This window comes from Helianthus annuus, chromosome 16 (assembly GCF_002127325.2).
Source record: "Helianthus annuus cultivar XRQ/B chromosome 16, HanXRQr2.0-SUNRISE, whole genome shotgun sequence".
Lineage (NCBI taxonomy): Eukaryota > Viridiplantae > Streptophyta > Magnoliopsida > Asterales > Asteraceae > Helianthus > Helianthus annuus.
Window position 1 is genome coordinate 141905114 of NC_035448.2, and position 25291 is coordinate 141930404.

A 25291-nucleotide genomic window follows, 5' to 3' on the forward strand; every position below is an offset into this window, starting at 1 on the left:
CGTCAAACACCATTAATCAAAAGAAAGCTAAGAAAGGAAATAAAACATAATCTTAAAACCGCCATTGATTCTTTGTAGAAATGGTGAGGTGATTCATTTATAAATACATGTAGAAACCAAAAAGCAATTGGTTGAGTGCAAGTTTAAAATTGTTCATGCTTTAAAGGCCAAAGCTAGCAACAACAATTAAAACTACTTAAGAGACCTAGAAGCAAAGCAAAGACTTGAGTGTATTTATACATGTTTAGGACTACACATCCAATAAAGAACCAATGTAAAGTGTATAAGAACTTCTAGTTTATTGTAGTGCTAATCTATATACTATATATAAGCATTTCACATGTCTAAAATTGTAATTTCCAAACCTAATTTTAAGACGGCAGCCCAATCGACTTATCTTTTCTCCTGATTCTTCATCCTTATCTCCCAAAATTGCCCCCAATTCAATATCTTTAGCCTACATGATTCTTGCACAACGAACTATTCATCCCAACAGTCGGTGTACATTGAAGACGCCAATTGATGAACGTGTAAATTGAAGACGCCGATTGATGATTGAAACGGTGGAAACAGTTATAAATATGATCAATGATCAATTAGGTTTGATGATTGAAATCAACTCTTGATATTGAAGATGTTCAATCTGATTTGGTTTTGAAATACGATTAGCATGGATAGGTAATGGTTGATGAATCTCTTTAATCTGATTTGGTTTTGAAGTGACTATCGTACTTCTTCATCCATTTACATTTTAGGGTTCTTATTTTTCTGAATTAGGGCTCATTTGATTTGTTGATTATGATGGACAACATTCAATTGCATGCTGAATTTTAGAATCAAGAATGGTGAGTTAATATGAAATTGACTTTCATGTTTTGTTTGTTCTTCTCTGAGAATTCTATTTGTTTTTTATGGGTAGGTTATTTTCTAGGTTCTAGGGTTCCTACCACTATTTCGGCTACCCACTTGAAGATGCATGCTCTGTTTTGGTCGACTCTGCAACAAGGTAAAACCCATAACCTCAGTTCATTACGTTTTATGTATGTATAGGCAAATTGTTCGTGTTTTAGTTAGCTAGGTTGCACAACAGTTGTGGCGTTTTGGTAAATTTTTAGTCTACAAATTGGCACTTGATGTAAAACTAATATTGTTTTGGTCCATTGGCTTAGATAAGTTGATAGTGCTACTAAGTGATGTGATGAATTCATGAATAGCCAATATTTTTTATTGGATACGTTTGAGATAAAACACAACATGGATCAGCCCATTCATAAGTAAATGGGTTGATACTGCGACTTCTTTTAATATTTACCCATTTCAGATAAAACACCACTCGCATCACCTCATTTAAAAGTAAACAGGTTGAAACAACTTTTTATATTGACCCCTTTGGGATAAAACGCCACTCGGATCAGCTCTTTCATAATTAAATGGGTTAAAACTGCAAAAAAAAAAAAATATTTGACCCGTTTGAGAGATAAAAAGCCACCCTGGACCAGCCCATTCTTAAGTAAAAGGGTGGAAACTGAAACCTTTTTTTATTCGACTTCTATGAGATAAAACACCACTTAGATCGGCTCATTCATAAGTAAAAGGGTTGAATTTGCAGTTTCTTTCTATTCGACACGGTTAAGATATAATACCACTCGAATTAGAGTTGTATGGGGCCCGGGTTGTTTGTATGCGGCCCAGGTTTGGGCTTCAAAGCCGGCCCAGCCTTTATTAAGCATTGGGCGCTGCTTCAGTTGCTGCCGCGTGATTTTAAAGCCCCATACTCGGGTTTTATTATTTTTGGTGGTGTGGACTCCTCTCATGCACAAGTTTTATCTTGTTTTGAAGGATGGTATTGGGAATTTGTTTGATGAAGACGTTTTATTTTGCCTTTATTTTGTCATAGGTTAGCGTTTCTTGTTATTGTTTGGAGTTATACCCGTTTATGTTTGTTAGGAAAAGATATCATCCCTACTAGGAAACCACTTGTTACAATTTCGTCAATCCGTTACAAGGTAGGTAACACCCCCTTTTATTGTTCTTGGTACAAGACATTTGTGTTTAGATACCATAAATTAAATTACGTTTGTCTTGTTGTTTATGCAGGGCGATTTGTGCATATCTCACCAACAAACCATCACTTCCCTTCTCTGTATACACCCTTACCCACCTTATTTTTTTTTTTAAATTATTTGTGAATTTGAATATATTTTAGCCCTTTTTGGTACTCATTTAGCTTAGTTTTTAAGTAGGGGTTCAGCCAAGCCGAGCTACTCTAACTACGCTCGAAAACAAGCTTGATTATTATAATTAATAAACAAGCCAAACTTGAGCCGAGCTCGAACTTGAAAAATTATCTATAAGCCGAGCTCGAGCTCGAGCTTTCAGAAGTTAAACGAGTTCGAGCCTACAAGTAGACTATTAATGCTCACATTCACCTCATTATCACATCATCAAGTATGTGTGTTTATCTTCTGGCTGTGTTTTTGAGTTATTAACGCCGCCTCAGACTTGTTTTTTGGGCGCCTTACCTTACGCTTCATCCGTTTTTAAACTATATGCTCCTAAGCTAACCTGTTCCCGAGCTAATTGGCACCTGAGCAAACCAGTTTTCAACTGAGCAACTTGGGTAAAGGGTTACCCCGGTGATACTCAAAATTCTTATTTACAGTTTTTTAGTATCAGCATGACACCAAAAGTCAACAGCAGCAACTACGGTGTTTGTGATCTCGTTTTCTGTTCTATATTAAGTCGTGATACCCAACTTAACACATTTAGAAAAAAAATTTGGTGCCAATGACCGTTCTTAATGAGAATCCACCAAACACTCACTAATTCTTTGTTAAATTGATATCTCATCTGAATATGTTTTGACCTTCTGGTGGAAGATGTCATGTTGTATGATCACCTGATTTAGAGCAGGTTTGTTTGTTTGTTCCGCTTTGGTTCTTTTCTCAAAACGGGTCAAGATCACACTCTACTATCTACTTATAGTTATTATTATGTTTGATATCATCTTAACCAGTACCAGACATGTAATTGGACCCATGTAATTAGGAGAATGTGTAATTTTATCTTTCATTATTGTTTTTTATGCCCTGACAAATTTAGTTTTTTTTATTCCTTGAGACCAATCTGAATTCTGGTGTATAGATTACGAGTACAAGACGAAGATAGAGGTCGCAGACATAGGGGTTTGAAGGAGGTTCACAAAAGGTGTGGGGAAAATGCGACTGCGGCGTGGAATGTGTCTTTTTGGAACTAGATGTGACTCGTTACAACCTATACAAGAACTTAACTGTTTTGATTGTTAACTCATGGGTCAAATTATGTCCATCCCGCTGCAACGCGCGGGTTCCCCACTAGTCAAATATAACGTGTGAGACAGAAAGCGAGTAGTTTATGCTATTACATATCAAAGATCCAATTTAGATACAATGGTTCTCGTTTGAGTTTGATTTTGATTTTGATCGTGGTTTTTAATTTGTTCTCCTTTGAATTTGATATACATTTCGTTTTTTTCCCTTTTTTATACCAACTTTTTAAAGTTGAGAAAACGCTAGCGCAACACTTTTCTATTTTGGTTTCTTTTTTCTTTTTTAATCTTAGTTTTTCTTTTTTATTAAAAAGTTATTTTTTCTTCTTTTAATTTGAATTGAACCTAACATTTAACTAAGCACGTCATATGTTTTGAGTTTCCTCTTTAGTTTGTTATCATAAATACATCGAAACCGACCAAGTTTTCGCCCATCACACAACTTTTTTATGTATTTAAATTTGGTGGTTATTAGGTTTGTTAAAAAGTGACTAAAAAGTCTATTCAAAGCATGACTTTGGGGGTGGTGATTTCTTTACGTTTTGGTTTGGAATATAAGGCCATTAGGCTTATCGACTCTCAACCAAACCGGAAGAGATCTATCTTATCTTAGGTAATTGAGACTTGAGAATGATATCTTTTAAATATTGGGTTTTTACTAGGTATTTTCTCAAACTTTTATTCTAAGGTTTTTATACAATTTTGACCTCAGGTTAGAAAATAGCTAAATTGATTCGTCAAGTACTTAAAAACTTGAAAGGCATAGAATTTAGCCCTTTTTTCGTAGTGATTTTTAAACTACAAATAATGTATAACATATTCGTCAAACAAAGTTTTTATGACCATGATGCATAGAATGACTCTTTAATATTGAAAGCAACTTCCGATGGATTTATAGCCTTGTGGCATCTTGGGGTGGGATAAGACTTTGGACGCTGGTAGCACAATGATACTCCAGTATCCAAATTTGCGTTTCAAAAAAAAAAATATTGAAAGCAACTTAATTTTTTTATGAGAATCGTTATACGTGTTGGGATCAATGTTAATGCTAAGATATATAGCAATAAATTTTAAATGGTGAACCAAATGAAATTTGATGGTATACTATTTGAGTTTCAGTTTTGATGATGATCTTTCTTTGCTAGCTTGATGTTAACTTCTTCCTTTTTTTAGTAAAATGCTATAATGGTCTCTAAGTTTTCGCCACTTTTGTCACTTAAGTCCAAAAATTAAACCTTTTGTATCTGGGTTCCTAAGGTTTCATTTTTGTTACCATTTTTATCCAATTAGCAAACTGAGTTAGAATTTTCTGTTAATTTCTCCCTTTTTTGTCATTTTCTTCATTTAATTTAAATATATTATGGCATAAAATGACGATTATACCCTTCATTTAAATGAGGAAACCGAAAAAAAGGGAGTGGTTAGCGGAAAATTCTAACCCAGTTTACCAATTATATGAAAACGAGGTGACGCTACCCGCGCGTTGCTGCGGGAGTTGATTACCAAAGAGTTCTTTTTTCTCGTCTGGTCCATGAGGTTTGATTTATTTTTTATTTTTTTTGGCATTTTTGTCCAAATTAATAACTTCGTCCAAAAATAATTAACTCGGGTGTAATCTGGTCAGATAACATATATCCTTTTCTTTTTACCTTTTTCATCCAAAAAAAAACCTTTTAGCATTTATCTTTTTAGATTATATAATTCTAATACTAACAAAAATAATAATTAACATTAACATTACTATATAAAAAGATAGATATAAGTTGGTGTCGCCGCGCATTGCAGCAGAAATGTAAAAATGAATGTTCTAGGTGATGGTTTTATGTTTCGGGTTAGATAATAATTATGATAGAATATATACATCCTATCTAATCCTTTATTTACGTTTTTTAAAAGTGTTTTACACAAATATTAAATGGATAAATTGCATCCTATCTAATCCTTTATTTACGTTCTTTAAAAGTGTTTTACACAAATATTAAATGGATAATTATAAATAGCTTCTAAAGAGTTTAATATAGTTACTCACTTAGGGGCTGTTTGGTAGCCGAGGTCACATGTGATTATTTTGTGAAATTTTAAATGATAACACAAAATAGTTTAAAAAGACAAAATAACTTTTAGTTCGTAATTTTAAAATTCTTAATTATGTTTTCAAGTTTTTATCATTATGATTTTAACCATTATTACATTATATTTTTTCAGTGACAAATATTATTTATACTTTACTTTACATTAATAATTTTAAAATATTTCTCCTTCACAGGTTTGAATATGTGACTTTTACTTTAAGAGTCAAGTGTCTTTATCAAGTGAATAATTGACTAACTTGAATACTGTTAGATATATCCATGCGTCATATAGCTAGTGGTATATGCTAACTTTTAAATACAAAACATATAACATTTTCATGCAAATACAAAACCTATTCCGTAAATCAAGCCTTGACTCTAACTTTGAATGAAATAGAACCTTGAACGTGGCTTTTGACTGCGCTGAACCTAGAAAATTTACCCGCACGGTTGAGGCGGGTTTGTTTTGCGTGTGCACTTGAGTAACGTTAATTAGCATTTCATGTATTACAAAGCAATAGCACTTTAGAGTTTGAAGGCTTGTGTGTTGTAGTTAGGGTCGGAGGATAACGGAGGCCCGGGTGTGCCTCGGCTCCATGATTTTTCGTATGTAATGTTAATTTTACCAAAAAATTGTTTTTTAGTGTAAAATATTGGATTATTATTAAGAGTCCATCCATTGTGAAACGCATCCCACTACACACTATCTTTAAAAACAATCCATGAAGATATCAACAATTTCACCAAATCTACGCACATATATAGATCCGTTTTTGTTGTTTTTCTAATAATCAATCCTGATATGTTTCAAAAGCTCAGCGAAATCATTTGTATAAACATCATTCACGTTAAATGCATGGAAATTGAATGGCCAGAGGCAAAATTTATCAGTTCCACACGTCGGTAAATTTGAGCACATCAAAGTTATCCTTCAACGTCTGGTAATGATAGTTGTTACTGTTTTATTATAAATAACCGACCGGACAAAGAACAACTCTAGGAAATTCAATATCCATTGCGATGTGAATCGGAAATCATCACTCGAATCAAAGCGAATTCTTCTTCGAAATTGTCATTCCACACCTGCCGAATCTGAATCGAATTACCTTTTGACAAAAGCGACACTTCTCATAACAAAATCGTAAGGTTTTTATCAGATTTTCATGATCAACGATTTGTAGGATCAACGTGAATTCTGCTTCGGAAAGCAATTATTAAATTATGAAGCGAATTTGAGTTTTCATATTCTTATGCTACGTGAACGCTTGCATATATTCTGAAATTAATTGTTAAATAAAGAATGATGAATCTTCATCAGTTAACCTCTCGAATCCGAATCGAATCGCCTTTTGACAAAAGTGATTATTAAACGATGAATCGAATCGCCTTCGTGAGGAAACATAGCGTGGATGAATATGAATGTTCCCGACTCCGAATGTTTGTATATCAGTTATTGAATGATGAAGCGATGTGTGGTGGTTATTGAATGATGAAGCGTTTTGATGGTGGCGATTCGAGTTTTTTACTGAAGTGATGCCACTTCCAAAAAGTAAATCACAACTAATGCTGCTTGCCAAAATATTTCATAAATGATGCAATAGCCATTACAAATGGCGATTTTTTCCATTCTTGTAGGCTTGTCAGAATTTTGCAGGAAAATGTTCAGAGTTGCAAGAGACAAATCATTGGACAAGGGTACAATCTCCATTCCAAATGGCGAAAGGTCTGAAAAGTCTGCACCATTGCCATTCATAATGGCGATTTTCTGCAAAAGTTCTTACAATATCCATTTATAGTGGCGATTTTCATCATCAACCTGTGATCTCCGTTCATCATCACCACCTCCGACCACCGTACCTCCGACGTCTGACGTCCACCACAACATCACCATCCTGTACACCAGTCGATCCACCTCCATTGTTTTTAAGTGAGATTTCGAAACAGTTTTCGAGGTAACAGTTTGCGTATTTCACAACCTGCAACTTCATCACGCTATCATCATCTCCGTTCTCCAACTATCACCGCACACATCTCTGTCATTTCTCATCTCCGTCGTACTCCGATCACCATCATCTTCTCTGTCGATATTCTGTCAATCACTAACATCCTCCTCTTTGCAGAAATCGCCATTCTTATCAGCTATATTTTCAGCTTTAACAATTTTTCGCCAATATAAATGGCTCATCCTGCATGTGAAGGTAGCTTTTCGCCATTTTAAATGGAAATTGGTGCAGAATTTAAATTTTTCGCCATTCTTAATGGCTTATCCTGCATGCTTGGCAGCTTTTCGCCAATTTAAATGGCAATTGATGGCTATGTGTTCAGGAACATTAACTTTTCGCCATTCTTAATGGCAATATTTTCAGAATTTCGCCATTATCAATGGAGTCCAATGAAATGTCTCCTGCAATTCCCTGAATAAAGCTGCAATTCCCTGAATAAAGCTGAGAAGTCTACAACCCAAGGAAGAAATCGCCATTTTGAATGGCTATGGCATCATTTTGAAATATTTTGGCAAGCAACATTAGTTGTGATTTACTTTTTAAAAGGGGCATCACTTCAGTAAAAAACTCTGGCGATTCGGAATTCATTCTGTAATTTGATGCATGTGTGTGAAGTTCTTTGGGTAGGGTGGCGGTTGAACGACGATGGCGTCTACGGTGAATGGTAACTGAAGATACATGTCCGAAGCCGGACATGATCCTTGAGACAAATCGGACTCCACTTGGACGGACATCTAAAGCATGTCCGTTCCGTATCAAAAACCTCCGAAGACGAGCCTCCATTCAAGTGCGTCTAGACGGATGATGTCATCTCAGTTGACTACTATAAATACCCCTTCAAGTACAAATCCAAGTACGATTTCTCTGAACCTCCGTCCTTATTTTCTCTCTCTACTTTCTCTCTCTACCAATACTTATCCTCACGCCGGAGGGTGGTCGCGGAGGGGCCCTCCCATCTCTGCGGCGAGCCTAACGGTTTTCTGTTTTGCAGGAACCTTTCTCAACCCTTGACAAGATCCAAATCCTCGTTTACAGGCTCCGGCCTAAATACGGTTTTTTGGTTCTTCAATTGGCGCCATCCGATCTTAAAGCTCTTAGTCTTTCACTTTAGTGAATTTCTTGAGCAAAGAACTGACAAATGGCGGCCTCAGGTTCTTCGAATCTGGGATCTACAACTGTTGGTACACAAACTACTACACCAGCAAGTATTGTTTCCACAACCTCAGCTACTTTAAGCTCGGGGCCAGGAACAACCTTGCCATTTATTCTACTTCCTACTTCGCAAACATCAGAGTTTGATGCAGAGTTTCTCTCCAAAAATGCAAGTCTTCTACGAAGGTTAAAAGCGCAGTAGGCCAGAGACGAACAGATCCTCGGTTTACGAACCAGGCTCTTTCATGAAAAAGCTCCAATAAGGACTATGGGTCCCACAATGATTACCCCTCCTACTTTTTCCACAGTTGTCACTTCGGAAACTTATACTGGATATGTACAGGGTTCATCCGGGCCTTCACCGGCAATGACTATACGAAATGAAACGCAGATGGATGTAATTAGCGATCCGGAACTCACCAAGCCGTACCATCCAGTTTCCATGACAGCCAAGTCAAAGTTTAGCGCTCGTATAACACACGCTAAACTTCCTCCGAAACTCAAAATGCCAACTACAATGAAAAAGTATGATGGCACAACTGATCCGGATGATCATATGTTCGATTTTGACGGAGCTGCACGAGTTGAACAATGGCCAATGCTAGCATGGTGTTTTATGTTCGCACAAACTCTAACCGGAGCTGCCCGAGTATGGTTTGATGCGTTGAATGAAGGTGAGATCAACGACTTTGAAGAGTTCCGAAGGTTATTCCTCCAAAATTTCAGTCAGCAAAGGCACTACTCCAAAGAAATTATCGAAGTCCACAACATCCGGAGAAAGGACGGAGAATCTTTGGACAGTTTCATTGACCGGTTTAACCGGGAAAGCATGCAGATCAGTGGGGTAGTTGACCAACTGCGTATCTCTGGATTCTGTCATGGCGTCCGGAACAATCAGCTGGTTGAAAAATTACACGAAAACCTCCCAAAGACGATGGAGGTACTCATGGAACGAGCCAGAGCTTTTGCTCGAGGCAAGAATGCATGCAACCCAGCTCCGGAGACAGAACACAAGATGTCTTCATGGAAGAAAAACGGCGGGTCGGTGTTTGATAAAACCTCATCAGGGAGTCGGGGACGATCGCACCCCTATAGCAGAAATGACAGACCTCCACGCGGAAAAAGCTCCGGGTCAAGATTTTATAACTTATCAGACCTCTCCAAAACCCCCAGTGAAATCCTAAGTGCGGAGGGGGCAAGCTTCCCTGCTCCACCAAAACTCCGAAATCCAGGAGATAAAAATTCCAAGAAATATTGTGATTACCATCACGCTCGGGGTCACAATACAGATGATTGCTGGTCTTTAAAACAAGAAATAGAAAAGGCAGTACGATCCGGAAAGCTATCACATCTAGTCAAAGAAGTAAAGGAAGGAAAATCTTCGGGGAATTCGGGAGACAATCCGAATAATCAACCGGCGATTTGCATGATCAGAAGGGTGAACAATCAAGGCATCAAGCGACCCAATCAGACATGGCCGCTTGGATGCAGCAACCTATCGGTTTTCCTCCCATCAGTCCGGCAGAAGTCAAGGACGGACCCATCATAGTGTCTGCAATCATAGCAGGTCACAAGGTCCGAAGGGTGTACGTCGACAGTGGAAGCGCCACGGAAATCATGTATAAGCAGTGTTTTCAACAGCTAGCTCCACAGACAAAGGCGAAGTTAATCAGAGTATCAATGCCATTGGTAAGTTTTTCCGGAGAGGTCGTGCAGCCTTTAGGGCAGATCACTTTGCCCACAACAATGGGGGAAGGAAGTCTGGTTCGAACCGTCAATCTGACGTATTTGGTGGTGGAAGCAAGGTCCGTCCACAATGTCATATTGGGAAGACCCGGTATGTGCGCCTTTGGAATTATCAGTTCCACCATACATGGAGCACTAAAATTCCCTACTGAAGCAGGGGTAGCAACGTTGTACTCCGAATCAACAATCGGCGTAGCCGAAATACGACAGAGTAACGGTGATCACGAGCCTCCGGATGTTCTTACGGAGGAGTGGGCTATACACCCACACTTCCCTAACCAGAAAATAGCAATTGGGGTCCAACTTCCCGAGCAAACCAAAAAGAAGTTGTGGAAGTTACTGTCCAATTCGCTCGACGTATTCGCTTGGCAAACCTCCGACATGGTTGGAGTTCCTCGATGTTTGGCCGAACATAAATTAAAGGTGTCACATTCAACAAAACCGGTGGCTCAAAGAAAGAGAAACATGGCCCCAGCTCGTAATAAGGCCATCTCCGAAGACGTGCGGAAGCTGCTGAGCGCTGGTATTATAAGGGAAGTGCGGTATCAAACATGGGTCTCCAACCCAGTAATGGTAACAAAGAAGGACAAAACCTGGAGGATGTGTGTCGATTTTTCCGATCTGAACAATGCATGCCCAAAGGACTGCTATCCCTTGCCAGAGATAGACTTAAAGATCGACTCCCTCTCCAGTTTCCGTCTTAAATGCTTCCTAGATGCGTATAAAGGTTACCATCAAATTCAGATGGCTTCGGAGGACGAAGACAAGACCGCATTTGTAACAAACGAGGGTCTCTTTTGTTATACTAAAATGCCATTCGGCTTAAAAAACGCCGGAGCCACATACCAGAGGCTAATGGATAAAGCGTTTAAAGACCAGATCGGAAGAAATCTAGAGATCTATGTTGATGACCTGGTCATAAAAAGCCGGGCCGAAGACGACATGATAGATGATATACTCGAAACTTTTACCAGGCTTCGGAGTATCAATCTCAAACTCAATCCCAAAAAATGCTCTTTTGGGTTAGAAGAAGGAAAGTTTCTCGGTGTATGGATAACCCAGTCCGGAATTCAGGCACATCCTGACAAAATCAAAGCAGTAGTCTCTATGCAACCCCCCAAAACCGTCAAAGAAATTCAGTCTTTGAATGGAAAGCTCGTTGCCCTTCATCGTTTCGTTTCAAAAGCGGCAGATCGCTCTGTACCTTTCATGAATGTGTTGAAAAAACGAACGGAAAAAGGCCAAATAGAGTGGACATCAGAAGCCGATTCGGCATTTCAGGAGCTGAAAGTCTGCCTCAGATCCTTGCCCACCCTAACGGCCCCAATTACCAGAGAAACCGTCACGGTATATCTCTCTGCTTCCCACTTTGCGATAAGTGCAGTACTCGTAGTACATCGGAATCAAGCACAAGTCCCGGTCTATTATGTAAGCCGCATCTTGAAAGATTACGAGACTCGGTACCCGATGATTGAAAAGTTGGCACTCGCTCTGGTACATGCTTCTAGGCGACTCCGAAGATACTTTCAAGCCTTCAATATAGAAGTACAGACCAACCTACAGATCCAGCAAATTCTCAGGAAGCCCGAGGTCTCCGGACGTCTCACCAAATGGGCAATAGAGCTCAGCGCCTTCGATATCACCTATCGCACCAGAGGGCCAGTAAAAGGCCAGGGAGTAGCAGATTTCCTCACAGAGGTCCCAACTGGAGAAAGCACCAAGGAAAAACCCGCCTTGCCAAAGGTATGGAACCTATACACCGATGGGGCCTCCAGTAAAGAAGGGTCGGGCGCAGGATTGATCCTGATAGATCCGGAAGGAATAGAGTATACCTATGCTTTACGCTTCGAATTTAAAACTTCAAACAATGAAGCAGAATATGAGGCTCTCCTTGCAGGCTTCCAAACTGCAGCCAAAGCTGGTGCAACCTCCGTATTAGCGCATGTTGATTCATTGTTGGTAGCCAATCAAGTCAGCGGCGAGTAAGAAGCGCGAGAGGAGAATATGGTGCGGTATCTGCAGCAGGTCAACAGTTTAATCTCCTCCTTTGATTCTTGCAAAATAGTACACATACCGCGGAGCAAAAACAAAAAGGCCGATGCCTTGAGCAAACTTGCATCTGTAGCATTTTGTCATCTGTCAAAAGAGGTTCTGGTCGAAACCCTGCAAGTCCCAGCCATCCAACAGACAAAGTCAGTCATGTCAGTTTCCACGCTTGAAAACTCTTGGATGACACCAATTGTGGATTATTTAAAAAATGGGACGCTCCCAGAAGACAAAGCTCAGGCTCGGAAGCTAAAAGTGAAAGCGCTGCAGTATCAGATTCATGATGGGCAACTCTACCGAAAGACCTTTTTAGGTCCGCTCCTGAAATGTTTGACACCGGAGGAAGCTAGTTACGTTATAAGGGAAATCCATTGGGGAATATGCGGCATCCATGCCGGACCAAGAATGGTTATAGCAAAAATCATGAATGCCGGATATTTCTGGCCGGGTATGCATCAAAGCGCGGTTAACGAGCTCCAATCATGTGAAGACTGCCAGCGTCACGCTCCCATCAGCCACCGCGCCAAAAACAACCTCGTTCCTGTAACCTCGGCTTGGCCGTTCCAGAAATGGGGAATTGACATTGTAGGTCCTTTCCCTATCTCCACCGGAGGAGTAAGATTCCTGTTGGTTGCTATCGACTACTTCACAAAATGGGTCGAAGCCAAACCCCTTCGGACGATCACAGGAGACCAAGTGCTAAGGTTTGCATGGGAAAACATTGTGGGCAGATTCGGAATGCCTCTTTGTATAGTAAGTGACGACGGAAAACAATTTGCGGAAAAACCATTCAAAACATGGTGTCAAAGAATGCACATTGAGCAGAGCTTCGCTTCGGTCTCCCATCCCCAGGCCAACGGCCAAGTAGAGAGACCCAACCGCAGCATTGTGGAAGGCATCAAAAAACGCCTGGGGAAGGAAGGCGTCTCATGGGCAGATGAGCTCCCACATGTCCTATGGGCGCATCGGACCATGCCTAAAACAAGCAACAAAGAAACTCCTTTCAGCTTGACATACGGCACCGAAGCTGTCATACCCGCAGAAGTAGGGATCCCCACACCCCGCATACAACAGAGCCAGCAAGAGAACGAGCGAGAACTCCGTCTAAATCTTGATTTAATCGAAGAAAGAAGAGAACTCGCAGCGATCCGGGAGGCCAAGTATAAAAAAGAGTTGGAAAGACACTACAACTCTAAGATAAAAGAAACCCGGTTCAAGGTCGGAGAGTATGTAATGCGGAACAATGAAGCAAGCCTAACTGAAGGAACGGGGAAGTTAGCCCCCAAGTGGGAAGGACCCTACCAGATCAAAACGGCTGGAAAAGACGGCGCGTACACTTTAAGCAAAATGGATGGAACCTCCGTTCCACGTACTTGGAACGGAGTACACCTAAAGAAATGTTATCTTTAGAAGTCTGTTTCCAAGCAAATAATTGTAAAACGGAAGCTATGAGCTCCGTCACCTTTTAAATTTCTTTGTAAAGCGGATGTTTTTGCCCGCACAAATTATATTACAAGAACCGCAGAGGGATGTACCTGCGGATTGTTTAACATGTTTTTACTGCGTACTTATCGGAAAAGTTTAACTCCGAGCCCAAAAATAGAATGTTATGAATTTTTCTATCAACAAAAGTTGCAACTTATAAATAATCACCGGCCGAACTCAGGGGTCCAACCCTAAAGGGAAAGGACGAACTGGCTTCGTTCGTATTTTCCTCAAAATTATCCTTAACAAAACACAAAACGGATCCGCATTTAACAAAGAACGTTCTAAAAATTCAAAATGTACACATCAAAGCATGGACGCATGTACAAAAATAGTTACATCAAAATAATCCGGATATAAATGACCGGAACAAATATCGATACCATTCACGAAAGGATAATTGTCAAAAGTAAAAACATCATTACAAATCACAGTAAGGCACCTGCCAAGCTACCGATTGTATTCACTATTCAAAATAAGGATATTGTCCGGACTAACTAAAAAATTTCCAAGGTGCATACCCCAAGGAGCCGGGCATGTCCACCTTACTCATCCGAAGAATCAGCATTAGCAAAACGAAGAACTTTCTTGATCTCACTAAGAGGCGCGTCGCCAAGCTTCGGAAGATCTTCAAGCACCGGAAACTTGAGAGTATCAAAGCAAGCGACCGCTGCCTTAAGTTCCTCCGAGGCATTGCGATTCAATAACGGAACCTCCTTGAAAGGGGTCTTTTTCTGCAAGGCATGAACATAACCGGAATGCAGACCTGAATTGATGCCCACCGCACTCATTGCATTATTGACTCCAGCCACGGCGGCGGTCATCTCTTTACCCTTGTGGATATTCTTTGCTAAAAGCTGGGCTCCCTCTGAAAGCATCCAAACTTTTGTCTCGCAAAGATCGTCCACTCTTGTTCTCAGAGAAGCATTCTCCGCCTTCATCTCCTCAATTTGATCTTTTAAATCAGCTTCCCCTTATTTAAGCGCATCACGCTCTGGGGAAAATGTTAGAAAAACAGGGAAAGAAAAAGCTAAGTAAAGCAGAAAGACAGACGTACCAGCTATCATGCTCTCATAAGCAAGACGAGCCTTGTTGAGAGCTTCCTCCATCTTAGCCAAAACCGTCTTATGCTCTTCATCTTTCTGTTTCATCGATTCAGAAAACACTTTGAACTCCGAAGAGATCTTATCTCTGTCTTCGGCTGCGGCGGCAGCAGCCGCTTGGGACGACTGATTCTGAGCAGTCAAAGAATTGACCTTCTCCTGCTGAGTTCGAAGATCTTGAGTCAGCTGAGCTATCTTCTTGTCCACTTCCGGACTCCTCTGAACTTTGTGTTTCAACGAACGAACTTCTTTCTCCAAACTCTCCCGCACAGATTCCGTAATTTGATGCATGTGTGTGAAGTTCTTTGGGTAGGGTGGCGGTTGAACGACGATGGCGTCTACGGTGAATGGTAACAATAATCAAAGGTGACGTCACCAAATCGAGTTCTGTACAAATTTGTTATTGTTGTTGCAGCCATTTACGATCATGGTCCGTATCTCACTCGTCTTCGAGCGGCTACATCATGGTTAGATTGGCGGGAGGGACAAAGAGGATGGAATGGATCGAAAGTGGTGGCCAATAACCGTTTTCTGGATGATGATTATAATAACAGTAATGTAATGGAAAGTGGTTGAATTCTAATATGTATGTCTATAGTTTCTAATCCACGCAGTGTTTAAACAATGGATATAACCCATCCTAGAAACGGTGACTTTGAATGAAATTTATGAAATGGTGCCTTTTAATATATAAAGCCACATATCATTTATAAATGAAATATAATAGATAATAATTAAATAAAGAGGTATGTGTTTGTGGTTTTTTAAAAGTCACAACTTTTCATTCTAGAGAGGCAATCCAAGTTGCTTTTTGTATGGTTATATAATGGCAACAAAATGAAACGTTAGGGACCCAGATGCAAAATGTTTTAGTTTTTGACTGAAGTAACAAAAGTAGCCTAAACTTAGGGACAATTTTAGCATTTACTCTTTTTTTTATTATTTTACTATTATGTTATTTACGGTTTGTCTTACTTCAGCTATTCAAAACCTGTTTTTTTTCTATTCTTGACTAAAGCATATAGATTTCTAGGTTGTGACATGTCAAATGTTTAAAGATCGTATTTTCTTGGTTTGTGCTTTACAATTGAGTTTACTTGGCTAGCCTGGTGATAGAGAGCCTCAACGACATGAAAAGTGTGCATGCCTTAATGTTCTTGCACATCTGACGTGGCACTGATCGGGAGTTGTGGCTACTCCCCTGATGAGTTTATGACAATACAATACAAAACCATTGACCCTTATCATAAGTGGGATGCAATAGATATCCCTCGGGCAACTGAGGTCGCCACAAGGAGACTCGAAAGACAACTTCGTGACAAGTTATATTAGAGTGGGTCTATACTCAACCAATTTAGAATGTTTCTTATCCCAAATGTACTTAAAGGATGACTAAACAATTGTGGTTGGAGAAGATCAAATATTGGATCTCGTTGGTTTTGTTGGTTGTACCAAAAGGACTTCACTTCGAATGTGTCTCAGGACTCGTAACAAGGCCACAACTTGTATTGAAGTTGGGAGTGGACTTCAACTTAGGCATACAAGTAGAGTAACATAATGCTCGAAGACGACGAAGGTCTCTTGAGGATGTTGCAGAGTATTTGTTGCATCGGTTTTCCAGTTGCAAGAAACAAGTGTGGGAGACAAGTCTGTTGTGATCAATAATGGTGTATCAACTTCGCAAATCCAATACCGAGTCACGAGCATAAGCCTAGTAGGAGCACGTCGAAGTCGGTAATTCAACAATAAACTATCACCGTCGTAGGTTGTGGTTTAGTAACAAGTTGAACCAACCGTGGGGTAATTAATGTTGGCACTCTTATAGGAAATGTAATACATGTATTCGAAGACTTTATCAATCAATTGACAAATACAAAAGTGAAAGACACAATAAACACATACTTTGACCACAAATTAATCACGCAAAAGACATTAAATATTGCAACACTATTATTTCTTGCATGCAATTCCATCCCCTCCACCTTGGCACTCTAGCATGCCATATTCCATCATTAGTGAGTCGTCTTCATCCTTGATATTATCAGGAGAGAACACACAAAGGGCACAATCTGTTGCAAGAAGTGAACTAGTCTTGTACTTATCATCACCCCCGATCACCGGCATTGCCACTCCTGGTTTTGCTGGATTTTCAAAATCAGGACGGTAAGTTCTACCAAGAATCCCTTCAACATTGGATGACAACCCAAAGAATCGGAATTGTACTTCCAAATGTGCAAAGCTATCGTTTAAAGGAATCTGATAATTATGTATCTTACTATCTTCTTCTGATACTGGAATCACATTAACAAATATTTCTGCAAGATTTGGAATAGTGATTGTTAGACTATTGGTTGTTGAAGTCCTTTCAACTTGTATGTCTCCTTGTGTCGAATTCCATTCAGAAGAATCACCCTCTGGAATGATCAATTCCATTCCATCATGCGATAACTTAAGGTGATCAGCATTACCATCCCATTTTTCGGTTCTTGTTGCTTCAAGGGTGAAATCATGGTGGCCAAACTTGAGACCCAATGCTTGGATCCATGTATAGTCGCGAGTTCTACCTTCAGGTCTAAGTCCAATAAAACGTGCGTTGATTTGAAGATTAGAATCAGATATCAAGCTGAAATGCTCGTTGCTCCTTCCATGAAAGTAGAATACAATTCCATCACCACCTATGAATCGTGGGTCATAGCATGCAGCTCCGGGTCCATTACAGTTTGGTTTACGTGCTATAAAATACAAAGAGATAAATTATCTTTTCAATATGTAGATAGAATTTCGTTCACTTTAAACTTTAAGTATATAAGAACTAAAAATCTAAAATCACAATCATTTACAATAATAACACATAAATAGAAATTTCAGAATAATAATTTTTTTAAAATATTGAAAATACAAACAATACGGTATTACTTACATTTGCACACGGCCTCGCATTTGGGTGAGTAACAATCAAGAAAGCAAGCTTTGTCTTTTGGGTTCTTTGGCTTAACTTTCGGGCATTCTATGGGGCATGTGATGCGCTTCTTGAAACACTTGCTTTTACGACTCTTACATGTTAAAATCTCTTGCACGGGTTTGACGGGTTTTGGAGGCTTAACACGCTTAACCTTGTTGCCAGATGCAGCTTCGGATACCAGTGACGCCAACATTGCATGCAAAAGTAAAATCACGAATAAGGTTTTAACACCTAACATCTTCATATCTTTGTTTTTGAAATTTGCAATAAAAAATGGAATGGTGTAAGAAATAGATCGTGTCCAAGCTCTATATATACAAGTCTACTTGGTGAGTTTGCAACTAATTTTGAGAAATTGAAATGTTCCAAGTTGTGTTTGGCCAAGTTTGGTTTTAAAAGAGTTGTTGAAGTCAAGACAGTGGTGTTATACCACCAAACTGTAACTACAATAAATAAATGTTGATTTTTTTTTTTCAAAGCCCAAATCTTTAATTAGACTTGACTCAATTAAGCCAAGCCCAAAAATGAAAGTTAAGTGGTCGGTTAACTGAATTATATTATACTAATACATTTAACCAACAATCAGATTTGAAAACTTACCAAACGAATCCCTTAATTGATCTTCCCTTGCCCCTTGGTTTGTTTAAATCCCATAACTGAAAGTTTTGGGTTAAAAATAAATCAAACCGAACTGTGTAAAGACACAAAAACACATTATGAAATTTCTATATGTTATTTTTAATCTAAGTTTTAATTTCTTATTGCAATCTTTTACAACGTACTTCTACAAGTTTTGCAAACAATAAATAACAAAACCAATTCGATTTGCAAGTGTTCTATATTAATGGTGTCCATTGCAAACTGGGTCAAATATTCAGAACATATATATCATACATGGAATAATGGAAAGGAGCTTGGGCCGCTTCTTGGGCCTGTTTACGGGTTGGATATGTTTAAATTAAATGGAACATTTTTGCCCCGATTCCGAAGTTATAGTGTTTGGTATGCAGGAATGGAAGAGGGAATGAAATGGACTATTACGAGAGAATGAAAAAAAATGTGTTTGGTTGGTAAGGTAATGGAATCACCCATAAGTCCATTACATATGACATTCAATTCCCTCAAATTCATTCCATCCACACCCCTTGTTTTTTTTTTCTATTCCATTCCCTCTCCACCTTCATCACCAACACCTCCCACCACATCCACCACTAGCCACCCACAAATGCCACCACCACCCGCCATCAACCACCGGCGCCGCCACCTGTCGTGCCACCGCCGACCACCGCCACCCTCCGCCACCGAACACCGGCGCCACCGCCACCACCCGCTGCCGCAACCAACCCCTCCGCCATCGAACATCGGCACCAACGCCACTATCAACCACCGACCACCGCCACCACAACCCACCACCGTCGCCACCTAACACCGGCGCCATCACCGGCCACCATCACTAACACCGGCCACCCGCCGCCACCACCCTTCGCCACAACATCAGCACCACTATCGCCACCCTCGGCCACCGAACACCAGCATCACAGCCGCCACAACCTACAACCGCCACTGCCACCACCGCCGCCACCTATTGCCGCCATCGACTACCGCCACCCATCGCCAATTTTATTCCTTCTTATTTTCATGCCCACCAAATACTACAAGGTAATGATTCATTCCATTCCCACATGGTAACCAAACAAGACCATTGAATAGAATGATCCATTTCATTTCTTTGTCCATTACATTACCTCGTTCATTTCATTCTCTCATCCATTCCATTACCCAAAAATATTTCGTTTTACACAATTTTAGTTTCTTAGAATTTAAGGATTAAGTCAATTTTAATGAAATTATATGTTCTGTAAGAAAAAAAATATATTACTATATTTGACTTTTTTAATGTAAATGAAAACCGTATAGTTTGGTCAATTGTATTCACAATAGTAACTGATTTAATATAGTGTGTCTTGTAACTAACATCTACATTTTTTTCTCATGTTTGTGTCATCTAGTAACGTGAAAACCATGTAAATTGTGACAATTTACTGTTTTACATTCTGTAGCGTCATTAAAATTCTACTGGGATACTTCCTTTAAAGAAAAAATATTGTTTGAAATTGCATATATGTATTTTTCTTGTTGCAAACTATAGAATATGAGAGAAGATGACACATTATCATGTAAACTTAGCATTTTTAACAGGTTTTCAGGTTACCAATGTCTCATGGTATACAAAAACCAACATTTAATGACCCTAAAGCACTTCTAACATATCTACAAATTTAATAATTCTATGTCTCATAGTATACAAAAAACAGGAATCAGCAGAGTATCACATAATCACGTACATGTTCTGAACCTATGAAAATTTTAAAAACTAATCTCATACATTGTCTCATATCCGAATACCTATTATAAATTATATGGTTCTCCCGTTGATTTGTACTTTTTTTTTTTATTTCCAATTCGAAGGCAAGAAACCACTAAAGTTGTAAATTAAATCACTAGAGCTAGAATATACTTTCTCTTAAATGTCTCGGGTGTATAGACATATATGATCGTGACCACTACCTTTCATAAACAAAAAGTAAAAAAAATGTTATCTTTAATTCATTTATTTCATTTTCTCACAACAATAAAAAATAAGCACACATACATAAAATAAGCACACATACATGTTGAACACAAATTAATCAATACAATCATATAAAAAGAATCATTCTTAAGATATATTAAATAATGCAATAGACTTATTTCTTGCATGTAATTCCGTTTCCTCCACCTTTGCAGTCTAGCATGCCATATTCCATCATTAGCGAGTCATGTTCATCCTTAGTACCATCGGGAGAGAACACGCAAAGTGCACAATCTGTTGCGAGGAGTGAACTAGCCTTGTACTTGTCATCACCACCAATCACCGGCATTGCTACTCCTGGTTTTGCTGGATTTTCAAAATCAGGACGATAAGTTCTACCAAGAATCCCTTCAACATTAGATGACAACCCAAAGAATCGAAATTGCACCTCTAAATGTGCAAAGCTATCATTTGAAGGAATCTGGTAGTTATGTATCTTACTATCTCCTTCGGATACAGGAATCACATTAACCGATATTTCTGCAAGATCATGTATAGTGATTGTTAGACTATTAGTTGTTGAAGTCCTTTCAACTTGTATATCACCTTTGGCTGAACTCCATTCAGAAGAATCGCCCTCCGGAATGTACAATTCCGTTCCATCATGTGTTAACTTTAGGTGGTCAACGTTATCATCCCATTTTTCGGCTTTTGTTGCTTCAAGGGTAAAATTATGATAGCCAAACTTGAGACCCAATGCTTGGATCCATGTATAGTCGCGAGTTCTACCTTCAGGTCGAAGTCCAATAAAACGTGCATTGATTTGGAGATCTGAATCAGATATCAAGGTGAAATGCTCATTGCTCTTTCCATGAAAGTAGAATACAATTCCGTCACCACCTATGAACCGTGGATCATAACATGCAGCTCCAGGTCCATTGCAATTTGGTTTACGTGCTACCAAAATCAAAGAAACAATTATCATTCGAATACAAAGATAAAAAATTATAATATCCTTCACTTTAAGTTTTTTTCATGGTTGTTATTAGGGTCTCAAGGCTATAATCACAATCAAGAATGTGGCAATCATTTTTATTAAATAGAATGTCAAACTCTTAAAAATATAAAGTTACGTTGTTACTTACATTTGCAAACAGCCTCACATTTGGGCGAGTAACAATCAAGAAAGCAAGCCTTGTCTTTTGGGTTCTTTGGCTTAACTTTCGGGCATTCTACGGGACATTTGATGCGCTTCATGAAACACTTACTTCTACGGCTCTTGCAGGTTAAAAGTTCTTGTACAGGTTTGACGGGTTTGCGAGGCTTAACACGCTTAACCTTATTACCAGATGCAGCTTCTGTTACCATCGACGCTAACATTACACTTAAAATTAAAACCAAGAGTAAGGTTTTAACTCCTAACATCTTCATTTAGGGCTTTCAAAAATATTTATTTTGGAAATCTAAAAAGAAAATATGGAATGGTGTAAGAAATAGATGATGTCCGAGCTATATATACAAGTTTATTGGTGAGTTTGCAACTAATTTTGGCATATTGAAATGTTCCAAGTTGCGTTTGGCCAAATTTGGATTTGAAGTCAACAGTGTTATATCACCAAATTGTAACTAGTTGAAGTGTGTAAGTACTTATTTAAAGCTTTTATGAATTTTATTTATTGATTTTTTAAAATATAATGAATATAATATTAAAGGTCAACTATAAATATATACGATGAGAAAATATTTCTGACCTCTCTGAAAGTAATTAAGGGCGAGTAGAAAAGGCAATTAACTAAACCAGTACCAAAATAACTAAAATAACCAAACCTAAATAACTAGAAAAAAAAATGGTTCGTTTTTGTTATATGCATTTAAAAAATTGAAATGACCGTACCAAATCACCGGATAACCGGAGCAAAGCAAACCAAACTACTTGTATTATTATTTATTTAAAAAGATTATAGCATTGAGACCCAAATATGAATTAAATTTGTTAAAATGTTAAAATCATTTTTTTGTCAAAAGTCAAATATGTATTAAACTTGACATTGTTTGTTAAGGTACATTCTAATGGTTAAGCGGCGTGTCCAAAAAAAAAAAATGAGAATTCAAATTCTATAAAGTGCAGGTATGATGTATCTATCCTAAAAGATGTGAACAATGTTGTTTTAGGTAGGCTGACAAGACCAATTTCTTAAATAGGTCAATCTGTGATAGAGCTTGTAGAGTAGGCCAAACTCCAAGAGAAATTCAGATGAGAATAAGAGCACTTTTGAAACGATTTTTTTTTTTTTTTTTTTTCCAAATGAAACTTACATGAATATAAATTTCTTAGACTGCCACTATCTCACGTCCCCTTAATTCAATGAAACTACTACTCCACTATATGCTCCACTAATTCCTAATATGCAGGAAATAAAATAACAATGCAAATGACTAATTCAATTCATGCGACTAATGCTAACAAACTTCAACGGTTCTCTTTTTCCTCGGGCTTAGTCCATTAATTTTGTTGGCTTCCTATAAGCTCTTTTGGGCCTGTTGTTCGGTACCGACCCATCGCTGTAAAGCCCGTATCAATCTGATATAAAGGAACCTGTTTTGGGTAGATTGATAAGACCAATTTCTTAAATAGGTCAACCTGAATACAACCAGTTTGAAATATGGGTCAACCAGAACACCACCTCTTGAAAATGAATTGACATGTTAACCCGTTTAACAGTTTTTTAATAAGCTGATATTTTGATTTTCGAGATGAAAAGTGGTAAGTTTTAAAGTTAAATATTTTACTTTTTAAGTTTTCAAATGGCTATAAATTTTAAAAGTAAAATTAATTTATGTTTTAAACATTTCTATCTACTATTCACTTCCAATAGTTTTATTTTATTAGTTCTGATTGCCATTCTTTGCGTATTCACATTTGCTCATTCTAATCTCAAGCTAGGTGTATAAACCAAAATTGTTAATTGAGAATGAGATATAACTAATAAAAATTTTCATATGGATCGGACTAATTAGTTGTTTAAATAGTTACTAAGTGACTATGTATTACTCATATTCGTAAATAAACATAAAATAAGTTGACCCGAAACGACACGGCACCAATAAGTATATGGGCCGGGTTAGGATTGAAGAATTCAACCCGTCAATCCGCAATCCGCCAATCCAACACGATTTACACCCCTAATTAAAGTTGAACCATTCCGAAATGTTTTTACATTATAACACCGTGAAATCTTATGCCTCTAATTTTTGTAGTTATGACTGAAGAGATTAACTTGGTCTACAATGAATTTATGCATGGCATCCCAACAGTGAACACTTTACTTATCTTCGGTTTTAGTCAATATACAGGGTCCTTTAACTTTGAATAAACAATATATTATTGTTAGTTACATGTATAAAATTTACATGATAAACTTCCATAAATTGTATATATCGTTCGATAATAAAAAAGAACTGATTTCATCTTTTGTCGAAACTGTTTATGAATTTTGCTAAAATTCATAACCAGAAATAGGGGAGAGGGGCCTGTTGGTTCAGTTCTGTTTGATCATGAAGGAAAACAATATAAATCATACCTGTCACAGCAGATAGTGCAGAGGAGAATCCTGTAAGGGAGTTCGACATGCCTGTCATCTTGATTTGGTTCCTCCTTAGGGTGCTGACTGATGATGGGGACTTAGAAACCGAAAAGGGTATCGGTTATGGAGAGGAGGCCGAAAACCTTATTGATGTTATGACTTATGGGGTGTGAATTGTGAAACTGAGTAACCCTTAAACCTCCACATAACTCTCCTTATATAAGCACCCAGGAGGAAACCTAATTAGTTACTAAGGGTAATATGGTCCATCAACAATTACCAACTAATTAAATAATAGGTTCTAATATATTTTGATCTCTATAATGTAAATGATTAAGATGGCTATAGATTAAATATTAAACATAATATATTTAATCTTACATTTTCCCACTTAGCCGAGTAGTCATTTACTATGAGTATTAGCTAAGCCTGATCAGGAGTTAACACTCATTTTAGCCTTAAACAAGTACTATAGCAGAGAAATACAGCCGTTGAATCATTATGCGACTCAGGACCCCCATTAATCATACTATAGCCTTAATTTAAAACCTAGTCGTTATGATCAAAATACGCGTAAGCCCTTTGTTTGATTTGTAACCTTTTATTTGTCTATATGCCATTATACCGGTTGAACATATTCTAATAGACATACAAAATCAAACTTGAGGAAATTTCATTAAACATAAAACATAAGCTAGTACAATATGCTCAAATAAGGTCTTTACATAATCCCATATTCCGAACATGTTCTTCATAAACCTTAGGAGGGAGACCTTTAGTCATCGGATCCGCAAGCATATCCTTAGTACTAATATACTCGATACAAAGATTATTTTCCTCAACACGTTCACGTACAAATAGATATTTCGTATCGAGATATAAACCAGCTCCAGTCGAACTGTTACTGTTCGAGAAACTAACGGCAGCTGAATTATCACAGTAAAGCTTCAATGGTCTAGAAATGGAATTAACAATTTTGAGTCCAGTGACCAGATTTCTAATCAACATTCCATGACAGGTTGCGTTATAGACAGCAATGTACTCTGCCATCATTGTGGAAGTTGTAGTCAACTGTTGCTTATGACTCTTCCAAGAGATAGGGCCGCCTGCTAACATAAAGATATAGCCCGAAGTGGATTTCTTGTCATCTTTGCATTTGGCAAAGTCAGAATCAGAATAGCCCACCACTTCCAAATGATCACTTCTTCTATAAGTCAGCTTATAGTCTTTCGTCCCTTGCAGATATCGAAGTACCTTCT

At 38.3% G+C, this 25291-nt stretch overlaps 3 protein-coding genes across 10 annotated transcripts; 1 reads left to right on the forward strand and 2 right to left on the reverse strand.

Annotated features, from left to right (window-relative positions):
* The first annotated feature begins 346 nt into the window (after positions 1-346).
* On the forward strand, positions 347-3305 carry LOC110917101. 8 transcript variants are annotated; one of them, XR_004883525.1, is made up of 6 exons: positions 348-678; positions 778-845; positions 920-1006; positions 1898-2006; positions 2098-2143; positions 3145-3305. XR_004883525.1 is itself a non-coding variant. In XM_022161719.2 (6 exons), the coding sequence occupies exons 2-6, from the start codon at positions 821-823 to the stop codon at positions 3189-3191; spliced, it is 264 nt and encodes an 87-aa protein (XP_022017411.1). In that variant the 5' UTR covers positions 348-678; positions 778-820; the 3' UTR covers positions 3192-3305. The 8 variants fall into 8 exon arrangements, 5 of the variants coding, with proteins under 5 accessions (XP_035841031.1, XP_022017411.1, XP_035841030.1 ...); XM_022161719.2 differs by having other exon boundaries at positions 1948-2006; XM_035985138.1 differs by having other exon boundaries at positions 347-678; positions 932-1006; positions 1948-2143.
* Positions 3306-16743: 13438 nt separating this feature from the next.
* Positions 16744-18243, reverse strand: LOC110917745. The gene is made up of 2 exons (XM_022162203.2): positions 17835-18243; positions 16744-17646 (listed from the first exon to the last, which is right to left on the reverse strand). Exons 1-2 carry the CDS (start codon positions 18118-18120, stop codon positions 16865-16867), a joined length of 1068 nt encoding a protein of 355 aa, XP_022017895.1. The 5' UTR covers positions 18121-18243; the 3' UTR covers positions 16744-16864.
* A 2235-nt stretch (positions 18244-20478) lies between these two features.
* LOC110917613 lies at positions 20479-21912 on the reverse strand. The gene is made up of 2 exons (XM_022162113.2): positions 21594-21912; positions 20479-21405 (listed from the first exon to the last, which is right to left on the reverse strand). Exons 1-2 carry the CDS (start codon positions 21877-21879, stop codon positions 20624-20626), a joined length of 1068 nt encoding a protein of 355 aa, XP_022017805.1. The 5' UTR covers positions 21880-21912; the 3' UTR covers positions 20479-20623.
* Positions 21913-25291: the final 3379 nt, after the last annotated feature.

Excerpts from the sequence above, each read along its gene's own strand:
- LOC110917101 (XM_035985137.1), top strand. The coding sequence starts at position 821 with ATGCTGAATTTTAGAATCAAGAATG. Across the intron at positions 1,007-1,947 it reads TTGGTCGACTCTGCAACAAG|GAAAAGATATCATCCCTACT; the intron begins GTAAAACCCATA and ends TATGTTTGTTAG. Across the intron at positions 2,144-3,144 it reads AACCATCACTTCCCTTCTCT|ATTACGAGTACAAGACGAAG; the intron begins GTATACACCCTT and ends TCTGGTGTATAG.
- LOC110917745 (XM_022162203.2), bottom strand. The coding sequence starts at position 18,120 with ATGAAGATGTTAGGTGTTAAAACCTTATTCGTGATTTTACTTTTGCAT. Across the intron at positions 17,647-17,834 it reads ATGCGAGGCCGTGTGCAAAT|CACGTAAACCAAACTGTAAT; the intron begins GTAAGTAATACC and ends TGTATTTTATAG.
- LOC110917613 (XM_022162113.2), bottom strand. The coding sequence starts at position 21,879 with ATGAAGATGTTAGGAGTTAAAACCTTACTCTTGGTTTTAATTTTAAGT. Across the intron at positions 21,406-21,593 it reads ATGTGAGGCTGTTTGCAAAT|CACGTAAACCAAATTGCAAT; the intron begins GTAAGTAACAAC and ends TGATTTTGGTAG.